At 40.7% G+C, this 25918-nt stretch overlaps 1 protein-coding gene across 1 annotated transcript in view; it reads right to left on the bottom strand.

The window, feature by feature from the left end:
* The window catches only part of LOC138195288 (E3 ubiquitin-protein ligase NEURL1-like), a 33063-nt gene extending 9868 nt beyond the window's left edge, over window positions 1-23195 (bottom strand). The window contains 5 exon segments of the mRNA XM_069144572.1: window positions 475-730; window positions 732-1192; window positions 14484-14805; window positions 16200-16441; window positions 22946-23195. Coding sequence (XP_069000673.1) covers window positions 475-730; window positions 732-1192; window positions 14484-14805; window positions 16200-16441; window positions 22946-22979 — 1315 coding nt within the window. The 5' untranslated portion in view covers window positions 22980-23195.
* Window positions 23196-25918: the final 2723 nt, after the last annotated feature.

The raw sequence follows: 25918 nt of genomic DNA, 5'->3' as shown, positions 1-25918 counted from the left end.
AACTATAATTTAATTAAATACTCGGATTATTGCTAAAACTACTGCCGATAAAAAAAACTTTACATCTGTATTAAATCTAATGAAGCAGATTTTACCTCGTAGTGTGGGTTACTTTCAAAAAGGACGGCGACTCAGCAGTTAGGTGTCACCTCACTGCAAACAAGTCTTAAGTTAAAGTCTTAATTTGTCTCTTTCCCCCCGCAGTCCAAAACATGAACATCCCACCTAAATCTGTCTAGGAATAATAAGGAAGTGGAAATGTCTGAAAAGCAGTAATTCTGTTTGAACATTTTCTGAGGGAATAATAACAGTGATGGGAGTCTAGTATTGTGAAAATTACATTTTTTCCCAAATATTCCGATTTAAGCATATGCTTTGCAATCCCAAACGTAATTCAAATCAAATCAAATCTGTTTTAGGCAGCTGACACACAATAAAAGTCTGCATTTTGTAAAAAAGATGAAATGAATGTACCTAAAATCCTGAGTTGTGTGATGGTGCCGTGCAGACCGTAGAACATCCAGAGAGGCCTGGAGTTATCGACACACAGCTGCATCCCTGCACTGATGCCATTATGGCTCATCATAACTTCCCCCTCTGCGTTCACCACAAAGCCCAAGATGTCTCCGCTGTGGAGCGGCACCGCCACCCGACACATGGCCCAGAATTCCTTGCGGTCAACCAGGGACTCTGGGTTGGATGGGAGGTCACTCGGCCGCAGGGTGGCCGGGGTCGCAGGATGTCACGCCGTAAGAAAGACACCCAGGGCGCGTGACCCCCGCCTTCACCTTCACAAACACGGTCTCTGAGCAGCGCATCGGCCGGCTGGTGAACACCAGGGTCCTCTCGTCACCGCGGTGATCCAGCCGTGCCACCGTGTGCTTATCCAGCACAGTAACATGGATGCCGTGCACCGAGTGAAAGTGCAGATCAGTGTCCAAGTGGCTGGGCAGCAGCGAGCATTGCTGCGAGTTCTGAGAGTTTTGGGGCACATGGCAGGAGGTGGAGCTTAAGGGCTGCAGCCGTTCCTCTTCCTCATCATCTTCCTCCAGATGCATGTCTTGCTGCTGCAGGCTCAGGTCACACAGGCTGATGGAAAGGCGAGGGTCATCGGTGCGTCGCTGAATGGATGCCCGGTGGGCGGCAGCAAAAGAGCGAGGACGCAGGCTGTCCAGAGGGACCATCTCACTGTCTGTGGAAAAACAAAACACACACAGCCATGTTATGCAACCACTTGTTAATGGGGCTTTGAAGTGAATCTAAATTAACGCCAAATGCCTATATTTGCTTTCTGAAGATTTATTTAGATAATGTCATAGTTTTATTTGCACTGTGGCTAATACAGTCACATGAAAACAAATTCATTTACAGTCTTTACAAATGGGACGAAGTGCTCAGAGAACTCAATACAATTTTTGTACCCACTTAATATTCTGTATACTCCCATGTACATGCACTGGCTTGTTTTATATTCTCTGTCTGTACACTGTTCATTCATCACACATGCTACTGTAAACAAATGGTGGCTTCCGGCTCATCTGTTTTATAACACATTCATTCTCGTGCACTCTGTACTCGGGGTTGTAGTTTCAACAATATGAACAAATACGTCACTGTTTACATGTTTAGAAACATATCAGGACGTTAAGTGGGGGCATACTGGCTGCAGGCCAGCGGCTACATCACAGTAAAAAAAACAAAAAAAAAACATAACAGATTTATGTAACATTGAAGGAATAAAGGATCTTGTATTCGAGCCCAACTCTCTGTGTCTGTAGCTCTGTGTCCTGGGATCATAAGCCACACTTTCTTACTTGAAGTAATAATCTTGAAGATTTTAATTTAAATAAATGTCTGTCAAGTCGCTACCTGTTGCTGAATGAGGTAACACCATGATGACTGAGCCTGTGGCCCACTGATGAAAGCAGCTGCATTTGCAGTGTTACGAACTGAACCAACTGGGTGTCGAGGGCGACGTTCTCGGGAAATATCACAAGCACTTGGATACGCGTTTTCTATCACCCACAAGTGTTTGTTCTGCTAAAAAAGACGGACTTCGCTCTTCTACTAACTTGTGTGCCAACAATAGACTGAATATACGAATGGATGTAGACTCCGGGTCTAAAGAAATTAAGCCAGTGCAGAAGTCCCTTAAAGTGTAATACCACTGAGAGCCACTAGGGGCTGGTCCCAAAATACCTCTGGCTTCAATAGACTCCCAGTCAGAAAAAATAATTAATTTCCCTCATGAAATACAAAGTAAATACACTGTTTCCATGAGTCATTATGGGGTCATTAGCTAAATTCACTTCTTCTGATCACTGATGTGATGGTTCCCCTGAAAACAATTCCATAATTGATTAGAAATTAGGCCTCAAAGATATGTTAATTCACATGCCTGGGGTGCATTCAAGTTTCTCGTATAAATGGGAGAGCACAGTGTTCTCAGGTTCTCAGTCAGATCCACGCCTCCTTCCTCCCCAGCTCCACCCTCTCTTCCAAATATGCCACACTCCAGTCTGCATTACAGCAGATCACCAACTAGTGGGTGACATCACAGTGGGTTGCCACTAGTTGCAAACGGACTGACGTCACACAGGCTGCAATTACTGCTTGTCGCTATAGGTGCCGCCAAAGAAATCAAAACATGTATCTTTGCGATTGAAACTTCATTTCTTATCTCTATTGTAAATTGTAAGTGTGCATGGAGTGTTAACACAACTACTATAAGCCATTAAACCTGAAGGTTGTATATTTAAAAAGGCTACATGTCAGTGAAGCCAGTTTACATTCAGTCTGTCAAGGATTCAACCAGTGTACCAACAGATGTAATGAGCCGCTGCGAGTCCTGGGTGTTTACATATAAACTGTCTCAGCAGCAGTGATTGAATGTACCTCTGAACACTTAACATTTTCAGTTATGTGTCTGGATGCCAAATTCGGCTTCTTTCCGATCATTGAAAGGGAAAGGCATTTTAAAAACTGCTTCGCGTGTCTTCTCATGTTGCGTAACCTCTTCACAAATAGCCTTTCCTATGCTAATTCTGCCCACTGTAAAGTAAAAGCCACATGGGAACATCGCTGCAAAAAAGAAAACAGAAAGCGAGCGTGCTTTTCAAGCATACAGTCAGTACAAACAGATCTGCATCGTGGCACGCTTAGGGACACTGCCAAATTTAACACGACCCTCTAAAACAAGCTAAAATTAGCCTGATTGGACATCTGAGGAGAGCGTGGGGGGGGGGGGGGGGGGGGGGGGGGAGCTGACGGATGAGTGACATGATGGCTCTCAGCCCCGACCTGCTTTGGGCTTCCCCTTTGAGAAGTGGACGGAGAAGGAGACAGGGGAAGATGGGATGAAAACTAGGGTGGAGTGGAGACTTGAGAGAAAGGGCATACCTCGCCAGCTCCTCTTTATCACACAAAGACAGCACATCTCCGGTCAGCCACTGATAAACTGCTTGAACTTAATTACTTCCTCAGTCAAGAGTGTCCACAACCAGGCATGGGGCTCGTATTATTAGCAGCCTTATCATCTTCAAGGCAAAGTTAGCCGACTTTGGGATACAAGAGATAGTTTCTATTCATGCTATTACGGCGTCCTGCAGTTCACAGTTTCTGTTTTTGAGAGTGGCGCAGCAGTCAAAACAAGCTGTGAGGGGAATAGTAACATTCCAAAGAAGTTTCAACCTATTGAGAAAAAAAAAGAAGAGATATATAACAGATAAAAGAAGACAAAACAAAGAACGATAAAGACGTGAGCCAAATAAATATGTATGACCTCTTCCTGGGTTTAGTCTCAAAAGAGTCTGGGATAGAATTTCACATATAAAACATTTTACAAAAATAAAAATCCTCCAGTCACACTGAGATTATACAGCTTGAAACACACAATACACTGTATTAATCTTCTTTGTCCTATGTTGTGTCCACCAACATTCATAGCATGGTTACGTGTGGCCCAGGAGGTACTTCTGTTGTTGCCAGGGGGTATATGGAACGATTGTGAGTGTAAGTTAAATCAAATTTTTAGCTAAAAGTCAGAGATTTATATGAAATAGTTCTTACAGCAAAAAGTTAGAAAACACTGACTTAAGACATACCAGCAGCACACGCGCACGCACGCACGCACACACAGGTGCAGTCATGTCTTTTGTCCTCTGAGTTAGGTCAGACAATTAGACATGGCACCCATCGAAAATTTACTGCCGATTAGCGTAACAGACTTTTTGAGTTTTAACATTTGGCAATGCACCAGTCGTTATTTAATAGCATGCACGGAGCATAATGATAATTATATTCTACTTTGAAATGTTGGAGTTCATGTCCTTCAAGCTTTTGAATAGCAAATCTGAATCACTTATTTTTTCTCAGGCACAAAACACAATAGTGATGTGATTAAGTGCATGGCTTAAACTGCCCTCATAACATTAAGTGGTCTTTGAACAGCTCCAGCTCCTCAGTCTCAGGAGAAAAAGCGCTATTTAAATGAAGGAACACATACCAGACTGACACTGCAGGGTCAATGGCTGACCCCTTGGCTTTGGCTTGTTATATTATCATTGTAGCTATGAGAAAAAAATAAAAATAAAAATCAGTAATCACACTTGCTCAACTCTTGCTGAACATTATGGAGGAATTTTTTGGCTTCAAGGAAGTAAGAACACACCGATGCCAAAACAACAGAAACAAGTGGTTCACACGCAGATAAACATCCCTGTACCTGTTGCTGATTCAATGATTCAAACAAGCCCCAGCCGTCACAGAGAGGAAGTCTTCACACCGTCTGGAAAAACCAGTTTCTGGAACGCAAATATGATTTTGGAGAAAAGTGTGTCCAAGTTATAACTGAAAACTGTATTGAGCACCCGTTAATGGACTAATGCCAAAACAAACAGAGCTCCACCTCATCTTCAAATGCATATTTGACAGATCTACATGGGTCAGGGTACTAATGTTTTCGATCCAAATCATTTTGTGTCCCAGGCCTTTTTTTTGGTCGTGAGGAGCTCTCAGTCAGACAATTGGCACAGTGCTGAATAGACAGGAGAGGTTTCCGTTTATTCCTTTGCCCTGTGGGACAGGATTAAGAGGAATTGGGGAGTTTAAATGAAGCTGCAACCTCTATACAAGGTCAGCTGCACCAATTGTGTGCATGTGTTTGGGGATTTGCCCTGAGTATGCATGCGTAGAGGGGCTATCCAGGGATCTGTCTACAACAAGTGACTGAAGTCATCTGTCATGAGCGAGACGGTTCAGGGGGGGGCTATATGTCTGTCCCAAAAAGGAGAGGGATGGGCTCTGGCTTATCAAAGGAAAAAAAAAAAGGGAATAAGCTCTGGAGGAAAGTCTGACAGTGAAGCGAGAGTGCTACGATATCGATAGATGGGTGACAGTTTGAGTGTCTGTGACGCCATGTGTAACATGAGTTACATGTGAAGTTTCTGGTTTAGTGCCAGAAGAATTTATGACCGTCGTCGGGGAAAGAAAAGGGGACACGTGAAGGTGATAAATGGCAGCGGTGAAAGTGACGCTCTGTACTTCAAGGCAACAATTTCTCCAAGGCCACTCCTGAACTTGACTTAACTCAAGTGTCTCTGCATGCACTTTGAGCCACCCTGTATGTCTTGTCCTACAAGTGATTGACAAGGCATCTCAACCTGATCGCCATCTGAAACACATTTCTCCAATTATAGATTCATCTCATTGTTTTGGTCAAACGAACCTCTGTGAAAACTTCACAGATGGACCCATTTGCACATTAATACACAGAACATAAAGTACACATTCACATCTTCAATGGGACCAGACTCTGGTCATCTGAAAGTGATTAGCCTCCTCTCTGAAGGCTTCCCTCTGTACAGCCCAGCTCCCAGGATCCAAACCTGACAGGCTCCATTACGATTTCTATTTTGATTTCCTGCAAATCTGTTCGATTCCATCTGGGCCGATTAAATCCCAGCTGAGGCACAATAGCCTGTCCAGCGCCATTTATTTTGGTTCAACAAATCAAATAAATTCCAAACCCTGACATCACTAGAAACAGAGCTCTCATAAATACATGGGACTCAAATCCCAACGTGTAGATGCTGGCAGATGTTAGGTCAAAGGACAGTCCTCCAATATTTTACTTTATAACAGACCACTTATTTTATTCTAGCCACCTGTCTGACAGAATTACTTTACTTCAGTTATAATCAGGGGTAAAAACACTGAAAAGTGGCTTTAAATACAGAGCTGTACACTGTTGGTGTCCAATCACACCTCACTTACATGTTAAATCAGACGTAATATTAAGGTGTGTAAATAAATTACACCTCAACGAAATGCAAACTTAATGCCGAGCACACACTACATGACTTTCTAAGTCACTGTACTGTTTACACTACAGAACTATTCTGTCTTGTAATCATGAATCTTGCTGAATCTTGAAGTTGTTGTGGTTATGAGCGACAGCAGGGGTCACACTTTGCAGGATGGATCTTTCACCAGGAGGGATTTAGACACGTTGAACTATGTTTTGTCACGAGAACACACGTGAGAAGTAACATTGCTGCTTTCTTTGCGCGTCACAACACTTTTCACACTACAGGATTCGGACTCCGCAATAGGTCTAGATATTTTCCCTGCCTGATATCTCGAGTGGAAAATCAGAGCTATAATTGTGTAGTGTGAACTATATAATGTTGCTCTGCTACCCATCCCTAGTGTTGAAGTGCAGCATTGGCAAAACACCCGTAATCACTGTTGATTGGATACATTTACGTAATCATTTCACTGTGTCTTCAAGAGAGTGAATATATACTGTAAGAAATAAAATTGTCTAGGAAATGGGGAGTCATAATGGGCCATGATGTTGTGTAATACTCTTACATAGTGTGTGTCTTGAGGCCAGTGAATCCAGCTTGTCTGTTTCTGTTTTGACTCCTGACTGCAGCTATACTTCAGCTCTTCAGGCCCCTTCAATCACATCGCTTGTGATTACCCCAAAGGCAAGTAACAGTATGGCCAATTTGTACTGTGGCTTTAGTCAAGGTATTTTTTTTTTTTTGATGGTAGAGATCATTTTTTCCAATGAATCTGTAAATCTCTTGTTCATTTTTTGCTCGTCATTTCTTGGCGTCTTCCTCTGCTCTTCCCTCACACCAGCCTCAGAGACACCGTTACCATGGTTTCCTTCTTACCACTTTTTTCTCATGTTGATTACAGCCAATGTGCTACAGACAGTGTTATTTTTATTTCATGCACTACATATCCATGAACCTTAATATCTTCAGCCTTCAGATTGTATTTATTTTTTACATCTTTAAAATGATTGTATATGACACTGAATTTGAGGTTATCTAGGTCATAATCTTCATCACAATTCACAACTTCATCACAATCTTCAAATCTTCATCACAGTTCCACACAATATATGTAGTGCAAGTAATACACTCTGGCCTTCATAGTTATTCGTTTTGGCAGTTATGAAACAAAAAAGATGACTCATGCATCATAATTACGCACCTGTACTATCAGGGTACAGTGCCAAGTGTGCACCTGCAGATGCCAATCAAGAGTAAACTACTATCAACAATTCAAATCTGAAAACATCACATTTAGCATTCAAAACATTTGCAATTCCAAATACAATACTGAGGAAGATTGTAGCTTATGCAGTATGCATCATGTCGTGTTTTTTCCTGAATTAATGTATAAGTACTAAGTATTTTAAATAAAACAAAATGTTTATATTCATCCCATAAAGCTAGCATGTTAGTGCTGTACTGGGGATTTGTGATTGACTGAATGCTGAGTTACAACTTCAAACATGGTGGGTAAGACAAAGGCGGGAGGAAGGACATTGTACCAATTTATAAATGGACATGGTTACCACAGCCTTAGGACTTTTATCCAAAAAAGGTATCAGCATGGGCCTAACTGGTTCTCTTGACTTGAACAGAAGTTGCAGGCTTCAGTAATTTCCATAAGAGGAGAAATTGGGACAGGGTCCACAGTCTTCCGAAATTGTAACGCGACTATAATCAAGTTTAAATGTCCAATCTCCTGAAAAAGATGATTTTCCATATGATTTATTAGTTTTATCATCGTACAGAGAGAGAAGGTCGAAGAAAAGAGGGAGCAAGAGAGGGAAAAGAGCGACAGTCTGTAGAATGATTCATGATTTCAGTCTAATTCTGCCAAAAGAATTCAGCTGAAGGAAATTACTAAATGTTTATAATATGGAGACATTTAACATTTCTCTCTCACTGTCTGCTGTTTGCCTTTGGCTGGAAACGGACTTTTGACAGATTACTTTGCATATTGTTATTACCATGCTGAATTTCCAGTTTATTGTTTTTGGAGGATTTGGCTGCAAGCAGCAGAACACAAATACAGTGTATTAGTACAACATCCATTTGCAGTACTTCAGGGTAATCAGACCCCTCAGGCCTATCGCGTGTCCTTATCAATCTAAATTAAATGAACAGTTTGGCTCTGCTCTCTTATGAAGCCCTGTAGAAACAGGTAAGAACCACATTTACACGGTATAATAAACTCAAAGAAGCATAAAACAGGATTTAAAGTTCTACTTGTATACTTTAATACTTTTACAAGCACACACGCTGGCTATCTTTTTATACAGAGCCATTTTTATCAGTAATGCTATCACGCTGACCTAACGCTACGTAACTGGCCCCTCGTTTCAGACCACATCTATCAGATCTGTCTCTATATTTAAAACCTATTAATCCACAAATCAAACCCTGTCAAACGCCACATACTCTATGTTGACAAGTGAAACAATAAGTGAGATCTGTAGCAAGCGAGCATGAATATGTGGCACGTACACAGACAAAAATAAACACAAAGAAAGGAAAAGCACCGCACAATCAGGTTTAGGCAACTCGACATGTTTGTGTACCACTTAGCTTTTCAACATTTACACGCCATCCTTTTATCTGCTCGCAAAACAGGTACGAGTCAAAGGTGTGGCAATTCTCTACTGCTAACAGTTTCTGTTTCCATCTGAGTAACATGAGATTCACGCGATGACAAGAACACATAATGTGTTCCAAGAAAATGATAAAATACTGAAAATGAAAATGTGCACCAATGAATTTAAAACAGGGCTAGGAGTTTAGAGTCGTGCTAGTGGCTCTATGACTCTGTAGTGTATGTCTGACTAACGGATTAGTCGTTCAAACAACCATTGACAACAGTTTTTGTTGATTTTCAGATTTATATAGAAATGCCAAATATTACCCTGTTCTAGTTTTAAAGAAATTTCTGCTTTCTTTACAGACATTTTATAGATTAAACAATTAATCAGTTATGAGAAAAGAACTGAAAGATGAATCCAAAATGAAGCAATTGATAAGTTACAGGCATTTACTTTATATACATTGAGAAGTGAATTTCATACGCAACAGATATCGAAATCCCCAGCAGAAACAGACCCGTTGCCTAAAAACGATACGTTACGCTACAAGTGGCTCATGGACCCGGTGGACACTCACATCGGCTAGAATCAAGCAGTAGCAGCAACTGTATGAAGATGCAGGGTTTTGACATTTTTTGCAAAACACATTTGTCAGGATTGTCAGTGGATGAGGGGCACTTCCTTTTCTTGGTTCCTCTAAATTAAGCAGCAGAAGAGGCACTTGCCAATTAACAGTGATTACAGATTCCTCCTCCCCGTCAGTCAGCACTTGTGTCTTCAATTCACTTAATTTGTATTTTCCTTGGAAATCCATCCACAAGTTGCAACATTTCACCCTGTTGCTACAGAAATAGTCAGGGGATCACCAAAGTCTTAATTTGAGAGCTGTGAATTTATAAAATCTGGTGCTAATATATCTAGTAGATGTTGAGATCACCCGATCTTTGGTCTGCTGGTTGTACCAGATGAAAACTGAATGCACCACAGAAGAAATCAGGATTCATGCTCTGAATACTTCAATTGGCTGTACAAAATGTGATGGAAATCCATTACATATTTGTTAAGCGAGGCCGATTGAATGTCACTTCCGTCAGTCCCGTGAGGTGGAGATGTAAGCAAGGTCCCTCAGGATGTTAGTAAGCATGAAAATCATACAGCAGGAGGTTTTCCTCAGCATGATGCTCTACAGAACAAATGCATCGCAATGCAGTGTACTGAGATGATTGATGTCAACCCCTGCCTCTTAATCACCGGAGAGGTACGCAGCCTCTTGACAGTCTGGCAGCCATTTTGGATTCTTCTCTAATGACTGGCGAGACAGGTTGCAGATGATGTTAGCTGACGCCGGGCTCACGGATCACTACCATACTGTCAGTGATTAAGTGACTCATCTATCTCTAGTAAACAAACCCCCAGTAGAGCATCTTGCATCCATCAAAAGATGCCTTTGACTCGCGCGGCTTATCTAACTTGGAAGAAATCCATCATACCTGCACAAAACAGAGGATGCTGCGTGGTCTCTCGGGATTCGTCCCATAAACAAACACACTGTTAAGACTGCAGTCGTACATGTGTAAAGGGATCACTGATTCCCCCATTATGTTTTTGCCTGCAGAAAGGTATACCTTTCCCATACGTGTTTTACTGCGGGGAATTAAAACTGAAAACACTTGCAAGTCTTTTATGACCTGATTTCTACCACAAGCAACTTGATAAAACTCAAATTCTGAAAAGTTAACAAGTAAGAAGAGAAAACTAACCTTTCAAACTTTAGTTGCATCTCAAGCCATTCAGGCTTTTTATGATACTGCTCAGGAAAATATGATAAACAGAGACATTTGTAAAAACACAGTTGACAAATTGAGCTTTAAAAAACTGTAGCTTGAGACATATTATACAGTTGAGGAAACCTTTTGTAAGCCCCTCTGAGAGCTAATGTGTCTCAGCCTAGTGCGGCACATCCTCAACAGAACAGTCCGTTCTGTGCAAAACCAAGCCAGGCACATTAGTCTTTATTGATAGCTGCGTGAGTAGGACAAGTGTGGTGATGTAACAGATCTTTCTTAAATTGCATGGGCAGCATTGTTGGTCTGGACAACCCCCGAGGCTCAGTTTGATTTCAGCAGATTAATTTAGCTTCCTCCCTTACGCAACACCATCTCAGCTTTCAAGCAGTCTCACTGATCTCAGGATCACCTTTGACTCCTTGCATGGGTGGCTAGCTACTGAACTGCAGTCCCTTGATAACAGCTTAGAGAGGAAACAACACTGCACTTGAAAAGATCCTTAAACATCAGAATAAGACCTGATAGCAGTAAAACTGTTTGGCAGTATGGCTGCATAGAGAGACCGCACAAGTGAAAAGGCGATGATGGGTAGCAGCTTTGATGAATCCCTTAATACAGCATGTAAGGTTGTAAAAGATCAAATGGACACAGCGGTCTGAAAATCCTGTGGAGCATGTGTTTGATGCAGATAATCCATGGGCTAAAAAAACCAACAAACTTTTGACTGCAGCCCTACAGAGTAGGTCACTGCTACTGAATGAAAAACATATTGTATAGAATTCACACAATTATGCAACTTCATTATGTGTTCAGGATTTTAAAGACATTTTTAAACCACCACAAAATGTTATCAGATTAACAATGACACAAGCATTGTGAGACTATGCTGATTGTGCACTAACATGTGAGCAGGGACACTTGATTAATTAGTGCATTAAATATTAAAGACAAGAATGCTTTTGACATAACGGGTGAGATCAGACTCACTATATGTGTTAAAATAAAAGTGAGTGCAGACTGGTTTTATAGAATTAAGTCCTAGCACAAGAATGGTTCAGCTTACAGGAACAACTATTAAAAGTTGTGAGGAAGTGGAAATCTGTTATCACAACTCGCACATTTTCTTCACATAGGCTCAAAGGGGAATTCAGAAGAGACGTTAGCAAAAAGACAGGTTATTATCAAAGCAGCAGTCCTGACTTTCCGTCCCTAGGAAGGTTCAAACTCCAGAAATGTTAAATCCTATTATTCCCATAATGCAACTAAATACCATCTTTCATTGGACCCCACCTTTCTGGTAAATTCCCACTTCTTTCAAACCAAACATCGACTGTTTGTAATGCAGCCTTGAAAGCAAAATTTAACCAATTTTGCCCATAGAAGTGTGCTTACAGGTGTTGAAGAGTACTACTACACACGTGAAAAAGGTTAATGAAATCATCTGTGGCTGAGAGAGCTGCTTGAAAACTGATACATCGCCTCAAGCGATGTTACTTGAATCAGTGTTGTTTGGGTTTGACGACTCTCTCAAGTTTGAACATTTTAAGAAATCAAGACGTTAGAGAGAAGTGAGGATACCAGAACTCTGTAGCCTGCGCCTCATTTCTGCTTCAGGCTAGCAGCTTGGGGCAACTATAGAATGACATAGGGCTCTTGAAACACACAATCTCACTGACTCAGCAATGCATAGTACAACAAATTTATCACATCTTTTTCTTTGTTATAGTTTATTGCGGGGTGCATTTATCTCAAAAGCCAAATCAAGGTCACCTAACCATGCCATTCTCCACACTCCACAGAGCCTATTCACAGCTCCATGCTCCATTTGTCTCCTGTTAAAAAAAGAAGAGTAAAAACTGCTGCAGATCTATATTTCCCACCTGGGCAGATTGTGTGATAATAAGCTCACAACAGGTGAAATTTGGCTCGGTTTATCAGCTGGTGTAGCATTAATTCCAGACCCGAGTTCAAGCATCATTAAGAATCAAAATGCACCCTTCTGTTAAAGGAAAATACGTGCCAGTTCACAACACTAGACTTTGATGTGCCCGCCCATATTTCAGAGACTAAGTGTTTGCTGAACTGAAGCCAACTCCCGAGACAATACCGGGCCTTTGAGATATACCATGCTCTCGAGTAGTGACGCTCTCCGGCTATAGAGGAAAGCTGATAGCCAAGTGATCCTTCAGCTGACTGAGGGCTGAAGCTTTTCGGTTTAAGCCATCAATGTGGGGATAAAAGTGATCGATGTGGGAAAACTAGAGTAGAAACAGTGGGATTTAGGGCTGCTGGCCTCATTCACAGGCAAAGATTGCATAAAGTACAACTACCCTCTCCATAAAATCCTGGTTGTAATTGTGAAATGGAAAAATTCTGTTATCATACTATACCAATCAGTGAATTTGAGTCTCATATGTGAATGGGAGTTAGGGGAGACTGCAAGGTGATCACACGTCAAATGAAGTCAAATTCAGACTTGGATCCAAAGAGTGAGACTTTCCACTGGTGTGGTTGTCTTGGAAAAACACCCCAGACATGTCATTACCTGACATCATCCCTCCTCTTGTCTGTCCTCTTGGGATGACCAACACACCGCTCTTGTTCTTCGACAAGAGCTATGTGCTGGTCAGCACCATGAGGCCAGTGAACCCCAGATAGTCGCACTTTGGCGCTGGATACCAAACAGCCCATCACGAGATAGTACGCTTCTCGCTGTCAACCACACCGCAAGAAATGAGGTTAAATGGCACTATCTGCACAATATGGGAGCCTCTTCTATTTTTATTAACAGTGCTGACAGCCTCTATTCTTTGGAGAGAGGAGGTGCATTTCTTGGAAATGGTTATAAATAAATACTGAGGCATCCACAAGGATTCCTGTTTATCTATTTTGCATTGTTTTGTATTGTTTTCAAAGATTGGTGAGAGCTATTTACAAGGCATGATGTGTTTCATAAATGCATCTCAATCTACAATCCAAACATAGTTCAGATGGCTCAGTTCTTTTAAAATCTGCTGTTAATAATTGGGGAGGACCTGTTTGCTTCTAATTTCTTTGATGTAATGACCCTTTAGAACAGCACAGACTTGTTGGAATGGATTTCAGACATTTTGAAGTTCCCCCTTTAGGGAAATTTCTTTGATACTAACAACCGTGGTAACTATACAATCTACCTAATCTCCCACCATCTTTTTCCACTGAGCGATTTGGTGGATATGGGAAAACTAGTGCAGCTGTATAGAACATCACCTTTTAATCACTCACACTGAAAAAACACAAGATGCGGGATGGTTTCCAGTGGTTTCCAGCCATGCTATCGGCTCTGAGGATTTACTTAGGCACAGCGAGCTAAATTCTAGCCTGTTTTTAGCAGTGTGGTGTTTACAATGTTTAACATCTTAGCTCAGCATGTTTAATGTGTTTAATAGGGCAATATTTTTAGCTCCAAAAACAGTATAGTACAGCTATAACTGATAGGAATGTCATTGGTTCGGACGACACATGGGAAAATTACAATTCAGACCTATTATGGCTATAGATGAAACATCACGAGATCACCAAAGTTCTCAGGATTTAGTTTCTGATGGTGATGAATGGTTGTACCAAATATAATGAAAGTCCATTCAATTGTTGTTGAGCTATTTCAGTCTGGACTGACAGACCGATGGTTAAAAATCAGTTGATCAACGAAAAAAAAAAGCCAAAAATTAGAACATAATTCAAAGTCACCTTTTTCTCCAAAACGACCTGTCTTTGATTCCATGACTCACCTAGCAGCTGGACCCCCCTGGTTAGGCCGTAGACATCTATGAGAGCCCAGAGAGGTTCGGCGACTTGTACACCGCTGAAGAACAGCATGGGGCTGGAGTCGTTGATTCGGTAGAACACCCGGCCTTTCTTATCCACCCAAAAGGAGATGACGTTTCCTTCATTGGAGAGCTCCTCTGGCAAGGCTTTTGCCCAGAACCCACTCTGGGAGACCAAGTCGGGGCAGGCATACTTGGGCAAAGTGTCTGGGTTGATCCTTGATGGGTTTTTGGATGTAAAACCAAGGCGCAGAGCGCCGCTCCAGCAGCACTGCTTTTTTGTGATCTGGAAAACATGTATTGTAAATTGATGAAAATAATCATACTGAGATAAATCTTGACATTTTCTCCTTTAACGTGACCTATAAGCTAAACCCAGTTTGGACTGGGTTTATTTCTGTACAGGTGCAGTGATGTCAACATTACCTGTACTGCTCTGTGATTAATTTTCCCGTCCAGAGCTCATATGCAGGTCATTTTTCACCCCTACCCCTCTAATAATTACAGCTGCAATTACCTACGTGTATCATTTGACTTCTGAGTTAAATTACAGTGGAGCACAGTGAATAATAATCCTGTCATAGTTGGACTTCGGAGTCTTCAGTCATGCATGCGGCCCATATGGGGCTGCATTGTAGAATAGTTGGGTTTTGCGCTAAATGCTAACTTCAGCATGCTAAGACGCTGATGTTTGCCAAGTGTAAATCATAATTGCGCCTAACATCTGCTAATTCGCAAACACAAAGCACTACCGAGACTGATGAGAATGTCGAGAGTCTTGCACAGTGCATTTTTGACCTGCTGATGGCACTAGATGAAACCCTAAGGGGTCACCAAGATGCACTTCAATGTGTGTACCAAATTCCACCGCATTCCATCCAATAGTTGCTGAGGTATTTCAGTCTGGACTGACAGACCACCATTCCCACCCGTAGTGCCAAGCCGCTAGCAGGGCTAAAAACAACCATGCTAAGACTAGTTACCTCGGTATGTTTATCACCTGCAAACGATTTTTGTCTTATTTCGAACCTCTATTTACTTTGCATTTACTGTGCAAGATAACAGTATTCCTCACATGGCAGTGCTTGCCCTGCTCTCTCACTTTCGAGACATAGATGGCCTGATAGGTGAAGTGGAAACTTGTTCTAAGCTGCTGCTGCTTTGGCCCACACAAGAACAGAGGGAGAAAAGAGAGAAAATCAAAACAGGAGAGAAAAGAAGGGGGATGAAGGGAGGTAGACACAGAGGGAGAAGAAAAATAAAAAAATACTGATAGAATGAGTAGGAGAGACAGAGAAAAGGGACTACTTTTCATCAGTCACAATTTTTGTCTTCTCACGACTCCACTCCTACATACTAATATGTAAAGTACAGTATGTGCAAATGTTGATGCTGCAGTATCTTGGCATCTGTTTACAATAAATTTATGCAATGTCTGGTTTTGTAATGTTTTTTTTGTTTTTGTTTACATCAAATGATGGATGAACTATCGTTTGTCATTCTCTAATTTTGGAGGCAGCATAATTATGTTTGCTCATTGCACTTTCATAATTGCACTGGGTTAATTTCTAACCGATGGATTTTTAGAGCGTATCATGCTGGAATTCTTTCAGTTGACCTCCTGTAGTCATTTTCCCCCTGTGTACAAGTTCTTTGGGTCACAAACAGCGTATTGTTTACCTTCAGTCTAACTTGTTCGTACACAGCGATAGGTCTGTTGCTGAAGGTGATGGCGTTGCAGAAGCTGGCCTGTCTCTTGACGGTCCTCTGGGACATGTCCATGACGATCTGCGAGCCCTTGGTGCTGGGGTGGAAGAGCAGAGGGAAGGAGGACAAACCTCCACATGGCTGGATGGGCAGGCAGCGCCTGGACTTGTGGTGGCATCGGTGGGATGTTGCAGGGAACGGCCCGTTAAGAGAATCTGTGTGGAAAACGTAAAGTGGTTGGTAAGTCCGGTTAACATGTGTGAAGCAGTAAATTCTTGTTTGGGAACAATTTACAATAAAATGGACGTTGTAGCCAGTTCAAAAGTGTACTCGTTCAACATGCTAAAAATCAACAACTCCGGAGTCTAAATCCGACAACATTAGGCTAACGTATAAACATTGTGGCAAAGCACAGGCAAATTTTATTTTGAAAGTATTCAAATGACATAATAACTAATTTTCCCTTCATTGTAAGACAATGTGTATTTGTAATATCTGTTGTCTGTAATAAAATTAAAAAAAAATGTTGGACTTGAGCTGGTTGGACTGCAAAGCTCCTGTGTGCCACCAGGAGGAGCCTCACATACCACCAGTGGAACACGAATACCACAGAATCACTGGATTAGAATATTGTATTAGATGGTCTGTACCACAGCAGGCTTCACCTTGAATAAAAACACTGACAACGTGAGGTTGTGCCCTGCTGTCACAAGTCATTTTCACTTGCATATCTTACCTGCTCCTGTAACGTCCAATTTGGTAGAGAAGCATTTAAATAATCTAATAACTGGGTTCTGTTTCTAGCTTGTCAAGGTAGCACAGTAAAACCACACGCCTGCTGTAGACGTGAACAAAGTGCAAGTTAAATTTCAAGCAAAATGTCCTTGGATGCAAAAAAAAAACCCCACAAAGGCAGAATTGCTCCTTTGGTTACATAATTAAGGAGAATAATGCAGCTGAGAGAAGTTCATTCAAAATGGTCTAATTTTAGTAAATGGTTATTTCCAGTAACACCTTACACTTTTTTTTATTCCACACCTGGCCAGATTCGAAACTGATTTGTTCTTCATTTGTTTCTCGTTTGTCTCTCTGCTAGAACACATTTGTTCAATAATAAGTAGAAGAGAAGCAGGAGGAGGAGGATGAAGGACAAAAAAGATGAGCGATCATACAACAAGACTGCAATTAGCACAGCAGAAAATAACCTTTGGGATCTTACAGGAGTTCTTGATGTGTGTATTTTCAGCTGGCTCATATGGTATATTCAAAGCTATTCTAATAACAGCGAGGCTTGGCTGTTAACATGTTATTTTAAAGAGTGCATATCAATCACAATCTTTATGCCCAAGAGTCACGTTCACACTACCCGTGTTATCACGCTGATAAAAACAAAGAGGATAAACAAAATCATAATCACCGCAACTAAATGTAAGGAATGTATTGTGGTTTGTTGGTCAGAAGCGGTATCAAAATAAGACCCTCAGGTACATAGTGAGGTTTTATATTTTTTTTCCCAATATGAATAATGGTTCCAGCTTACGGTGCCTAATTAAGGAGCCAAAAAGTATTTTATTTAACATCACATCTGTCTTTTTGGGATTTCCCACTGATAAAGGATTTGTTTAAAGTCATCGTGAGTTTGATTTCACCATGACTCCCTTTCATTTGGATGAACACTCCCCATTCTTGTTTCCACATTCCTCTTCAAAGCACAACACCAAGGTCACTGTGGTTTAGCGGAGGCGGCGTTTTCTCACAGTCTCTCGGTTCTCGTTAAATTTAAGGCAGAATTATTTTGATTTGGCTAATAACATGAGTAAATATCATCTTGTGATTTTCTGTATCACAAAAATACTACTAGCAATGTTGTAAAACTGAACAGCTGGGTGTTTGTATTACTGAAGTGGAAATTTCTGGTTCAAAGTACAAGAAACATTTTTTTTTTTTTTTAGAAAACATCTTTAACTGTGTTTTGTCAAATTAAAAAACATTTTCCAAAAATGAGCTTCTTCTAAGCAGCAACCTTTGGGGCTGAAAAATTAAGACTGTGGAAATGCCAAAAGTTGCAGTTGTTCAAATGTCCATTTGAGGCAGGCTTCAAAAGCGAGCCAATCCCCATAGAGCTCAATGTTAAAATGCCAAACTTTACCGCAGGATTAAACATGGTTACAGCCTCTGAAGCTAATTTCCCCATTCATGACAACTGTAAGGGGATACATTTAATATAACTCAATAAATTGTACTATGTCTCAAAGTTATGCATTATTAAGAGGGTGGCAGCGTTGAGTGACAGGTGGTTGCTGCTACAATTTGCGAGCTGCCTGCAGTCTAAAAGAAAACATGTTTCTCAAGCAAAAGAGCCCAAAATCTAACAATTGACCAGTGCATGAAATAACTATGTCTTTTGCCTGCAGTGTCTCGCCTTAGCCTAATTAACACATCTTCATACTTGAGAACAGGTTGTAATTTCACACCTCAACTTGGAAGACTGTGTGGGAGCTGCTTGTGTTTGTCCATGATAAAAGTGGAGTGGAAGAGCCATTGCTGAAAGACGGCTATTCTTGCTTTCCCTTTGATTAACCTTGGAGGGTCAAGAGGTTTATAATGCACCCAGGAGACAAATCAATTAAGACTGTCAGGATTAGAAACAAGTGATCATGTGACCTCTGAGGCCAGGCTTGCTATAACATCACTGCTGCTCTGTTTTCAGGGCAGAGATAGAGGTTTGAGCCGTGGATATCGTTATAATAGATGCCATGATGTCAAGTTTATAATTGTTTCTGGTTAAACTAAAAAGGCAGAAAAGGCAGTTACAAATAATTTCAACTGGTCATCTTTACTTTGTCAGATTTTTTTTCTGTCCAGTTCAAACAACAATCAGAGAAGCTCTGCCAAGTGTTCTGGGCTCAGTGCAGTGTATTTGTTGAGCCCCTCACATGCCCTTGTCATTGCAGAACAATGTTGGATTGTGCTCCTTGCACAACAATGGTCTTAAATGAAGACATAACAAAAGTCCTTCAACCATATTGCATCCATGATGTCATGTCAGACGTGATGTCTTCACTAAAACAAAGCATGACTTTATTGTACTCCATCAGCCACCAGGCCTGAGACTGAATAGAGTATTTCCTGTGAGATCTGAAAACAGAAGCAACATCTCACAGGCCTCTGCAGACAGTGCAGTCTGTCTCTTGATTTTCAATCTAACCACAGAATCCAATATATTCTTTCATTCTCTCTATATTAATGTCATTTCTGTTGAGGTGAAATTGAATTGAAATACTTTTTTTTTTTTTTAGGAGAAGCACTATTTCTGCATCCTGTGATGATGGGCTTACAGCTTTCAGAGGCTGTATTTGAAAAAAAACACAAGTAAATAAAAGAATAAATAAAAAATACCCTCTTTGTTTAACTAGAAATGGCAGCTGTTTAAAGCTAAAAAGTACTGATGACATAGTGGCTGTTAAAGTGGATTTAAAAAGGTCACACAATCTGACAGAGGTGCCATGACAAATATTAGATAAGCAACTTAAGTAAGGATAATGTTACTGAATGCACCGCCACACAATGGGACTGCTGTCATTAATTGGAAAGGACTAACAGACAATGAGTTGTCCTGGCCAATGTCACCTGGTCTCCTACACTCCTCCGTGTTTTATCCTGAGGCTCGGTCAAACCAAGAAGTCTCCACAGAGGCCCTAATGTGGTGTGACGTTAGTAACAAGGATTGGTGACACTCTCTCACAAGAGAAACACTCAAAGGCATCCTACAGTCCACGTTTATGTTTTTAGCTTTTGCAAATATGTCATCGCTTGTGTGGTTTCGATAAGGGGTAAACAAATGCGATTCTAAAACAGTTTTTAAGTTTTAAATAATCTTCCTCGTAAGAGAATATGCTGTGTGTGCATGGCCTCCCCAGTGAGCTGTTATCTTCACAGTATTGTACTTAAACTAAAGTATATAATAGTATTATGAGGCTGGACAAAGTTTGGGCTCTCCATGGAAAAGTCACCAAGATAAATGGCTTTTGTCCTGTTGGGTGCATGAAAGTGTACACAATAGTGATCACTTGAATCTGTTGAAAAATAAGTTTTATTTTGAAAGTTATTTGGTATTATTGGTTTTGAAGATAATTTTATTTTGTTTCTCTGAAGAAACATAAAGGAGCGGTGTGCAGGATTTAGTGGCATCTCGTGGTGAGGTTGCAGATTGCAACCAGCCTCACCCTTCCTTTCCAATTTTGTAGGAAAATCTAAGGTGATTAAAGAACTCTAAAAAAAAAAAGAATGAATAGCCCCTCTTTTGAGCAATTGTTAGGTTTGTCCTTTCTGGGCTGCTGTAGAAACATGGTGACTCCATGGAAGAGGACTTGCTCTCCATATAGATAAGTATGGCTCAATATAAGGTCACAAAAACACAAGGATTCTCAGTTGCAGGTGGCTATATAAAAATGAAAACATAATTGTGAATATTATATTCCATTTCTTCCAATAGAGCAACCTTAAATCCTACACACTGTCCTTTAATGCAGAGACTTCTCTATCTGCCACAGCTCCAGGTGCAGAGCCAACAGGTATGAACGCACAGCTCCTAGAGTTTACTGTATACGGCAGTGTAATGTGATGTGAAGTTTGGGCTGGACTGATTGTGCAAAATGCCAATCACAACTCCACAGAGCCCCAAGGTGGCATCTACATCATCATTTTGACCAACCAACAGTCCAAAAGCCACAAAAATTCAGTTTACTGTCATAGAGGATGAAACCAATCAGAAAACATTCACATTTGAGAAGCTGGATACAACAAATTGTGCATTTTTAAATGACTCAAAACAATAAAATGAGATCAAAATAGCTAACTTAATGTTGCTCTACTAATTGATTCATCTTTGCTACTTTATTAATGCCAAGTAATAATAATCGTCAGTGCTGCTTATTCTAGAGGTAGTTGCAAATGACGCAAAGCAAAACTGAAACACAAATTTTGTTGAACAACAAAACAAGAGCTGGTCGCCTTTTGTCTATTCTGGACTAATTCTTAATAAACTGTCCTTATACTCAACACATAAGACAAATCATCTTAAAAAATGGTTTTACGTCTTTGCTCACGTCATACTGTGATGCCTGAACGTCAATATTACAGTCATGCACATTCACCAGATGGGGAGAAGTGAGAGTTGAAAGTGCCCTTGAACGGGACGGGGGGCCTTAACACACGACAGGGATTATAGATGTTTACATTGCTGGGGCCCTGACTGAGCTCTTGTCAGAGGGCCAAAAATGTCTAGCAGCACCCCTGTCTGTAGCAATTCCACATCAGTGGTAGGGGCCACTGGTGAAATGGGAAAAGGGATCGTATAAATTGGCCCACGTCCATCTGGGAAATGAGATGCTTACTGTTGCCTGGTTGTGTACTTTGTCTTTTAACATCATCATAATAGCTCAAAGCAAAAAATTAATTATACAGTAGGTTTGATCTTGCGATATATTTTTGCTGATGTAAATACTGATGGACAATTTCATCAAATCACTACATCCCATAAGAAAACATCATGAAATACTATGATTACCATCAATTAGGGCATCAAAGAATTATTATTCATGCAAAACTTATAATCGAATTTATCTGATGATTACTATTCTTGATTAATCAATTCATCTTTTGCTTATAAAATGTCAGAAAATAGTGCAAGCTGCCCATCACAATTTCCCTCTGTTTCACCTACATTTCAAAACCCAAAGTTTTTCAATATAAAATGTAGAATCCTCAGAAAAGCCTCACATGTGAGACCCTGGAACCGGTGAACATTTTGCATGTTTGGTAAAAGTTGACTGAAATGATTTATCCAAATAGTTCATATTTCTAAAGATTGACTAATTGTTGCAGCTCTACAGTCAAGACACTACATCAACTTTTCATGTGAAAACTTAGTTAAACGAATTTTGTAATAAAACAAGAATGAGTCAAACACACACACATTTCAGCACATTTCATTTGCAATATCATAAAGAAGTTTTGTTATACATGCATGTTGTGTGTATTTATCACAGTCGAAAAGCAAATTAATACAACTTTCATCCCTTTCAACAATGGCTGTGCTGCAAGTAAGAATCAGGAAAAGCAAACCCTATTTGGCCAGAAAGCTTCTGTAAGCTGCACCTAAAATGTAAAGTGGATCTTAAAAATAGCAGGGTTGACTATTTTTATTCATGACATGCATGACCATTTCACATCAGAGCAAAGACACAAGCATGAATGTAACTATTTTGTGCTCATTAATGAAGCCTGTAAGTGTTTCCCTTTCAACTAAAAGGCTACAGACAGAAACGAATAACAAGCCAGGTGAGGAAAAAAAAAGTTCCAACAACCTGGTTCAATTCGTCTTGATTGGTGTCTCTTAATTGTAACTTCAGGTAGAAGTAGAACAAGAAAGACACACTTGCATAGCTATGATGCTTATCAAGTTGAAAAACACAATGCATTTTTTATTCTAAGCCAGTCGTGACTAACAAACGGCGCTTAAACTTGGCCAAAGCAGCGACTTTCACTTCTCATTTATTTCAGGCTGCCAGAGCGCCTACAGTTCTCCTGCACCCTGACTTGAGCCCGCACAAGCACGCTGACAACCCGATTACATCGTCTATTATAATAGCACTGCATTTATGGAAAATAAAGAATCACTACATAGTGTCCTGTCCCGTGAAGCCAGATGTTCTTACCGTAGAAGGTATTTCTGGTGATCTGACCTCCCATGGCTGGATGCAAGGTGCGTTCACCTCTTCTCTCAATTACCGGCTGGATGTGCGTTCACATTCAGCTGCGCGTCCTCAGCGGCAACATTATACGGACACGACGCCGTTCACGGAACAAGTCCCGACAGTGATTCAGCGTCAGGTTGTGTCTGTCCGAAGCCTCATCGACATTAAGCAGCAGACAACAGATCCAACACGCAGCGGCTGCCTTCAGTCCGTGCAGCGATCACGCTGAAATTAACATAAAAGGTGGTAGTGGAGGTGGGGCTTCCCAGGACCATTAACGCTGTAGTCACCAAAGAGACAAATTTAAAAGTAGTTACGAGCAATAAATCGTCTATTTCTTAATAGACACTTAAAGGACTCTCATCCCCCTGTAATGCACATACATACTCCCTGCTTAAACAGAAATCCTCTATTTCTGCCTGTTATTTGAGTTGAATTTCTGTTTAGCACTTTCATCTCTATCACCACTCATGTTATATCCTCCTCTTCCCCAAATTCCTGTTTTGCAGAACTACACTCTATAAAAACACGTGGTGTTGGGGTTTTCCACCCCACCTGTTGACTTACCTCTGACGGGCCATTACTTTATATTCATAAAAAGAAACTCAGTAGATGAAAAAATAATATTCCAGCAGCAGTGTCTGATTTTTTGTTGTTGTTTTTTTTGTGTGGCAGAAACCCCCTGAAGCCCTGACTGAAACCACAAGAAAGCATCCACAGGAAATTAATGAAACTCATCAGGTAATACAGAGATGTCCCACAACTGGGTGGTGTCTCTTCTAACCACAGGGTAAAAGGATTGTTTGTTTATCTTTGTTGCATGCCAACATCTTTACTCTACATAGTAGTGTTCATGTACTTGGCAACTTGTGTTGAGCTGAATTCTGACACATGATGGGTCTTGGCAGCAGAGTTGCCACAATGGCCAGGAGGAAACACCAGGCCTCGTGCTTTATGTGATGCTGGTGCTGAGAAACAACAAGGCCATCCTCAGTTTTCATGCCATGAAGGTTGATTATTGAGCTTCAGGGTCTGTAACACATTTCATTTTCTCTTTGTAATACTGAAACAAAACATGAAAAATTTACTTTTTATGCATCCGAGCAGCACTCAATTAGAACTATTTTTTATTCAGTGCAAGCTTTAATTCCTAGATCATTGCTAGACATTCAAGTAATCAAATCTGACAGTGTAATCTCACATCAAACGAGCGATGTCCTTCCCTTTTTCCTTTAAAGTAAAGGAACAACTTGTTGAACACTTATCTCTTAAGTGTCTGGCTTCAGAGGTTCAGATCTGGCATGATCACCCCGCTCCCCAGCAAGCACCTCTCAGGATCTGCCTGGTCACCTTAGCATTTACATAACTTGTATTGGCAGCCAGGGCTGTGAGACACTGTATTGGCTCGGTAGCATGAGATATATTCTCGTGTTGTTTATACAAACTGATTGCGGTTAACTTGACTGTCTGCAAGCAATTTGCAAAGTGGGTAAAGCCATATGACTGGGCTTTTTTATGCGGCATTTTAAATCCTGATTTTCTATGAAAAATGGTCAAACTGATTTTATATGTCACGGGAAATTGAAATGCACTAAAAAATATCAAATCAACATGTGTGAACCGAACGCTTACGAATTTATAACATGGCCCCTGTAGCTATCGCAGTCATGCTTAATGGAGTATGACATGCCACCTGATCGCTGAGCTGTCAAAAACTGATTGGCTGCTCTGTAATGCAAGTAGAAGTGTATTTCACTGTGAAATGATAAAACATGATGCCTTGTATCCTACAGAAATATCAAAGCTGCATGCCACTAATCATTGACCAAGGAAGGTTGCCAAAATGTAATTGCAAAATAAATCCCCTACAAAACATAAAAACCTAAATATTTTCCCCAAATTTTGCTCAAGAGTTCCCTAATATTGCTGCACACTGAGGATGTAAATAGTTCCTTGTATATAATCTTTTCTAATGTTAGTTTGACATTTCTTTGTGGTGTATCTTTACATCTTGCAGTCATTTCTGTGTCTTTGTAGTCGTATGTTTTTTTTGGCTTTATTTTGTGGTCATTTTGCATTTGTATTCATTTTATATCTTATTTTAGTTGTTTTGTATCTTTTTATAGCCGTTTTGCAACTTCTATTCATCAATTTGCACCCCTTAGTAGTTGTTTTGCATTCTATTACATCTCTTCGTAGTTGTATCTCTGGTTTGCATTTGCATCTCTTACAATATATTGTGCCTTTTCTGGTGGTTTTCTATCTATTTATAATTGTTTTCCTTCTTTCATAGCTGTGTAGTTACTCTGATAGCTTTATGTCTTTGTGTAGTCCTTTCCAAAAAATTACTTTCTGTCTGTCCTTCTTGGACCCATGAGCCCGTGCCCAGTAGGCCCGTCCAGTAATCCATGCATGGAAGTGGCAGAATAAAGCTTCAGAATTGGCCTAAATTCAAACACTATTATATAACAAACAGTTTTCAAATTCTTATTACTACCTAGTTCTTTGTGTAATAGCTTTGAACCTTTCACTCAGGACTGGATGTACACTGTATACCCTGACAGAACAGACTGACACCTCCTCCCACAGTAGATTATTTGTAGATGGGAGCCTGGCAGGCAGCAGCTGCCTGGTGGGGTGTGCTGGCGTCGGTCCTTCGTGGACATCTTGACAGCCTTGTTTGAGGCAACCGTGCGCACTCTTACTCTCTTCTGGGATGATCCATGTTGAACAAAAACACCATTCAACTCAAGAGTTTGGATCCTCGCCCTGGAGCCATATGCAAAACATTACCAAGTAACACAAGAGCATCATATCATCCTCAATAGGGGGGCGTCAGCAGAAAAGGAACCCCACCCAGCAGGCACGTATCAGAGGCGAAATTAAGTTGTCACATAGCATTGCAAAGTGACAGTGACATCAAAAAAGATACCA

Source organism: Embiotoca jacksoni, unplaced genomic scaffold (assembly GCF_022577435.1).
Source record: "Embiotoca jacksoni isolate LCO1_2020_lvr unplaced genomic scaffold, fEmbJac1.0.p SCAF_12, whole genome shotgun sequence".
Classification (NCBI taxonomy): Eukaryota; Metazoa; Chordata; class Actinopteri; family Embiotocidae; genus Embiotoca; species Embiotoca jacksoni.
The sequence above is the reverse complement of the archived record's forward strand: the minus strand, read 5'-3'. Positions and strand labels throughout refer to the sequence as shown.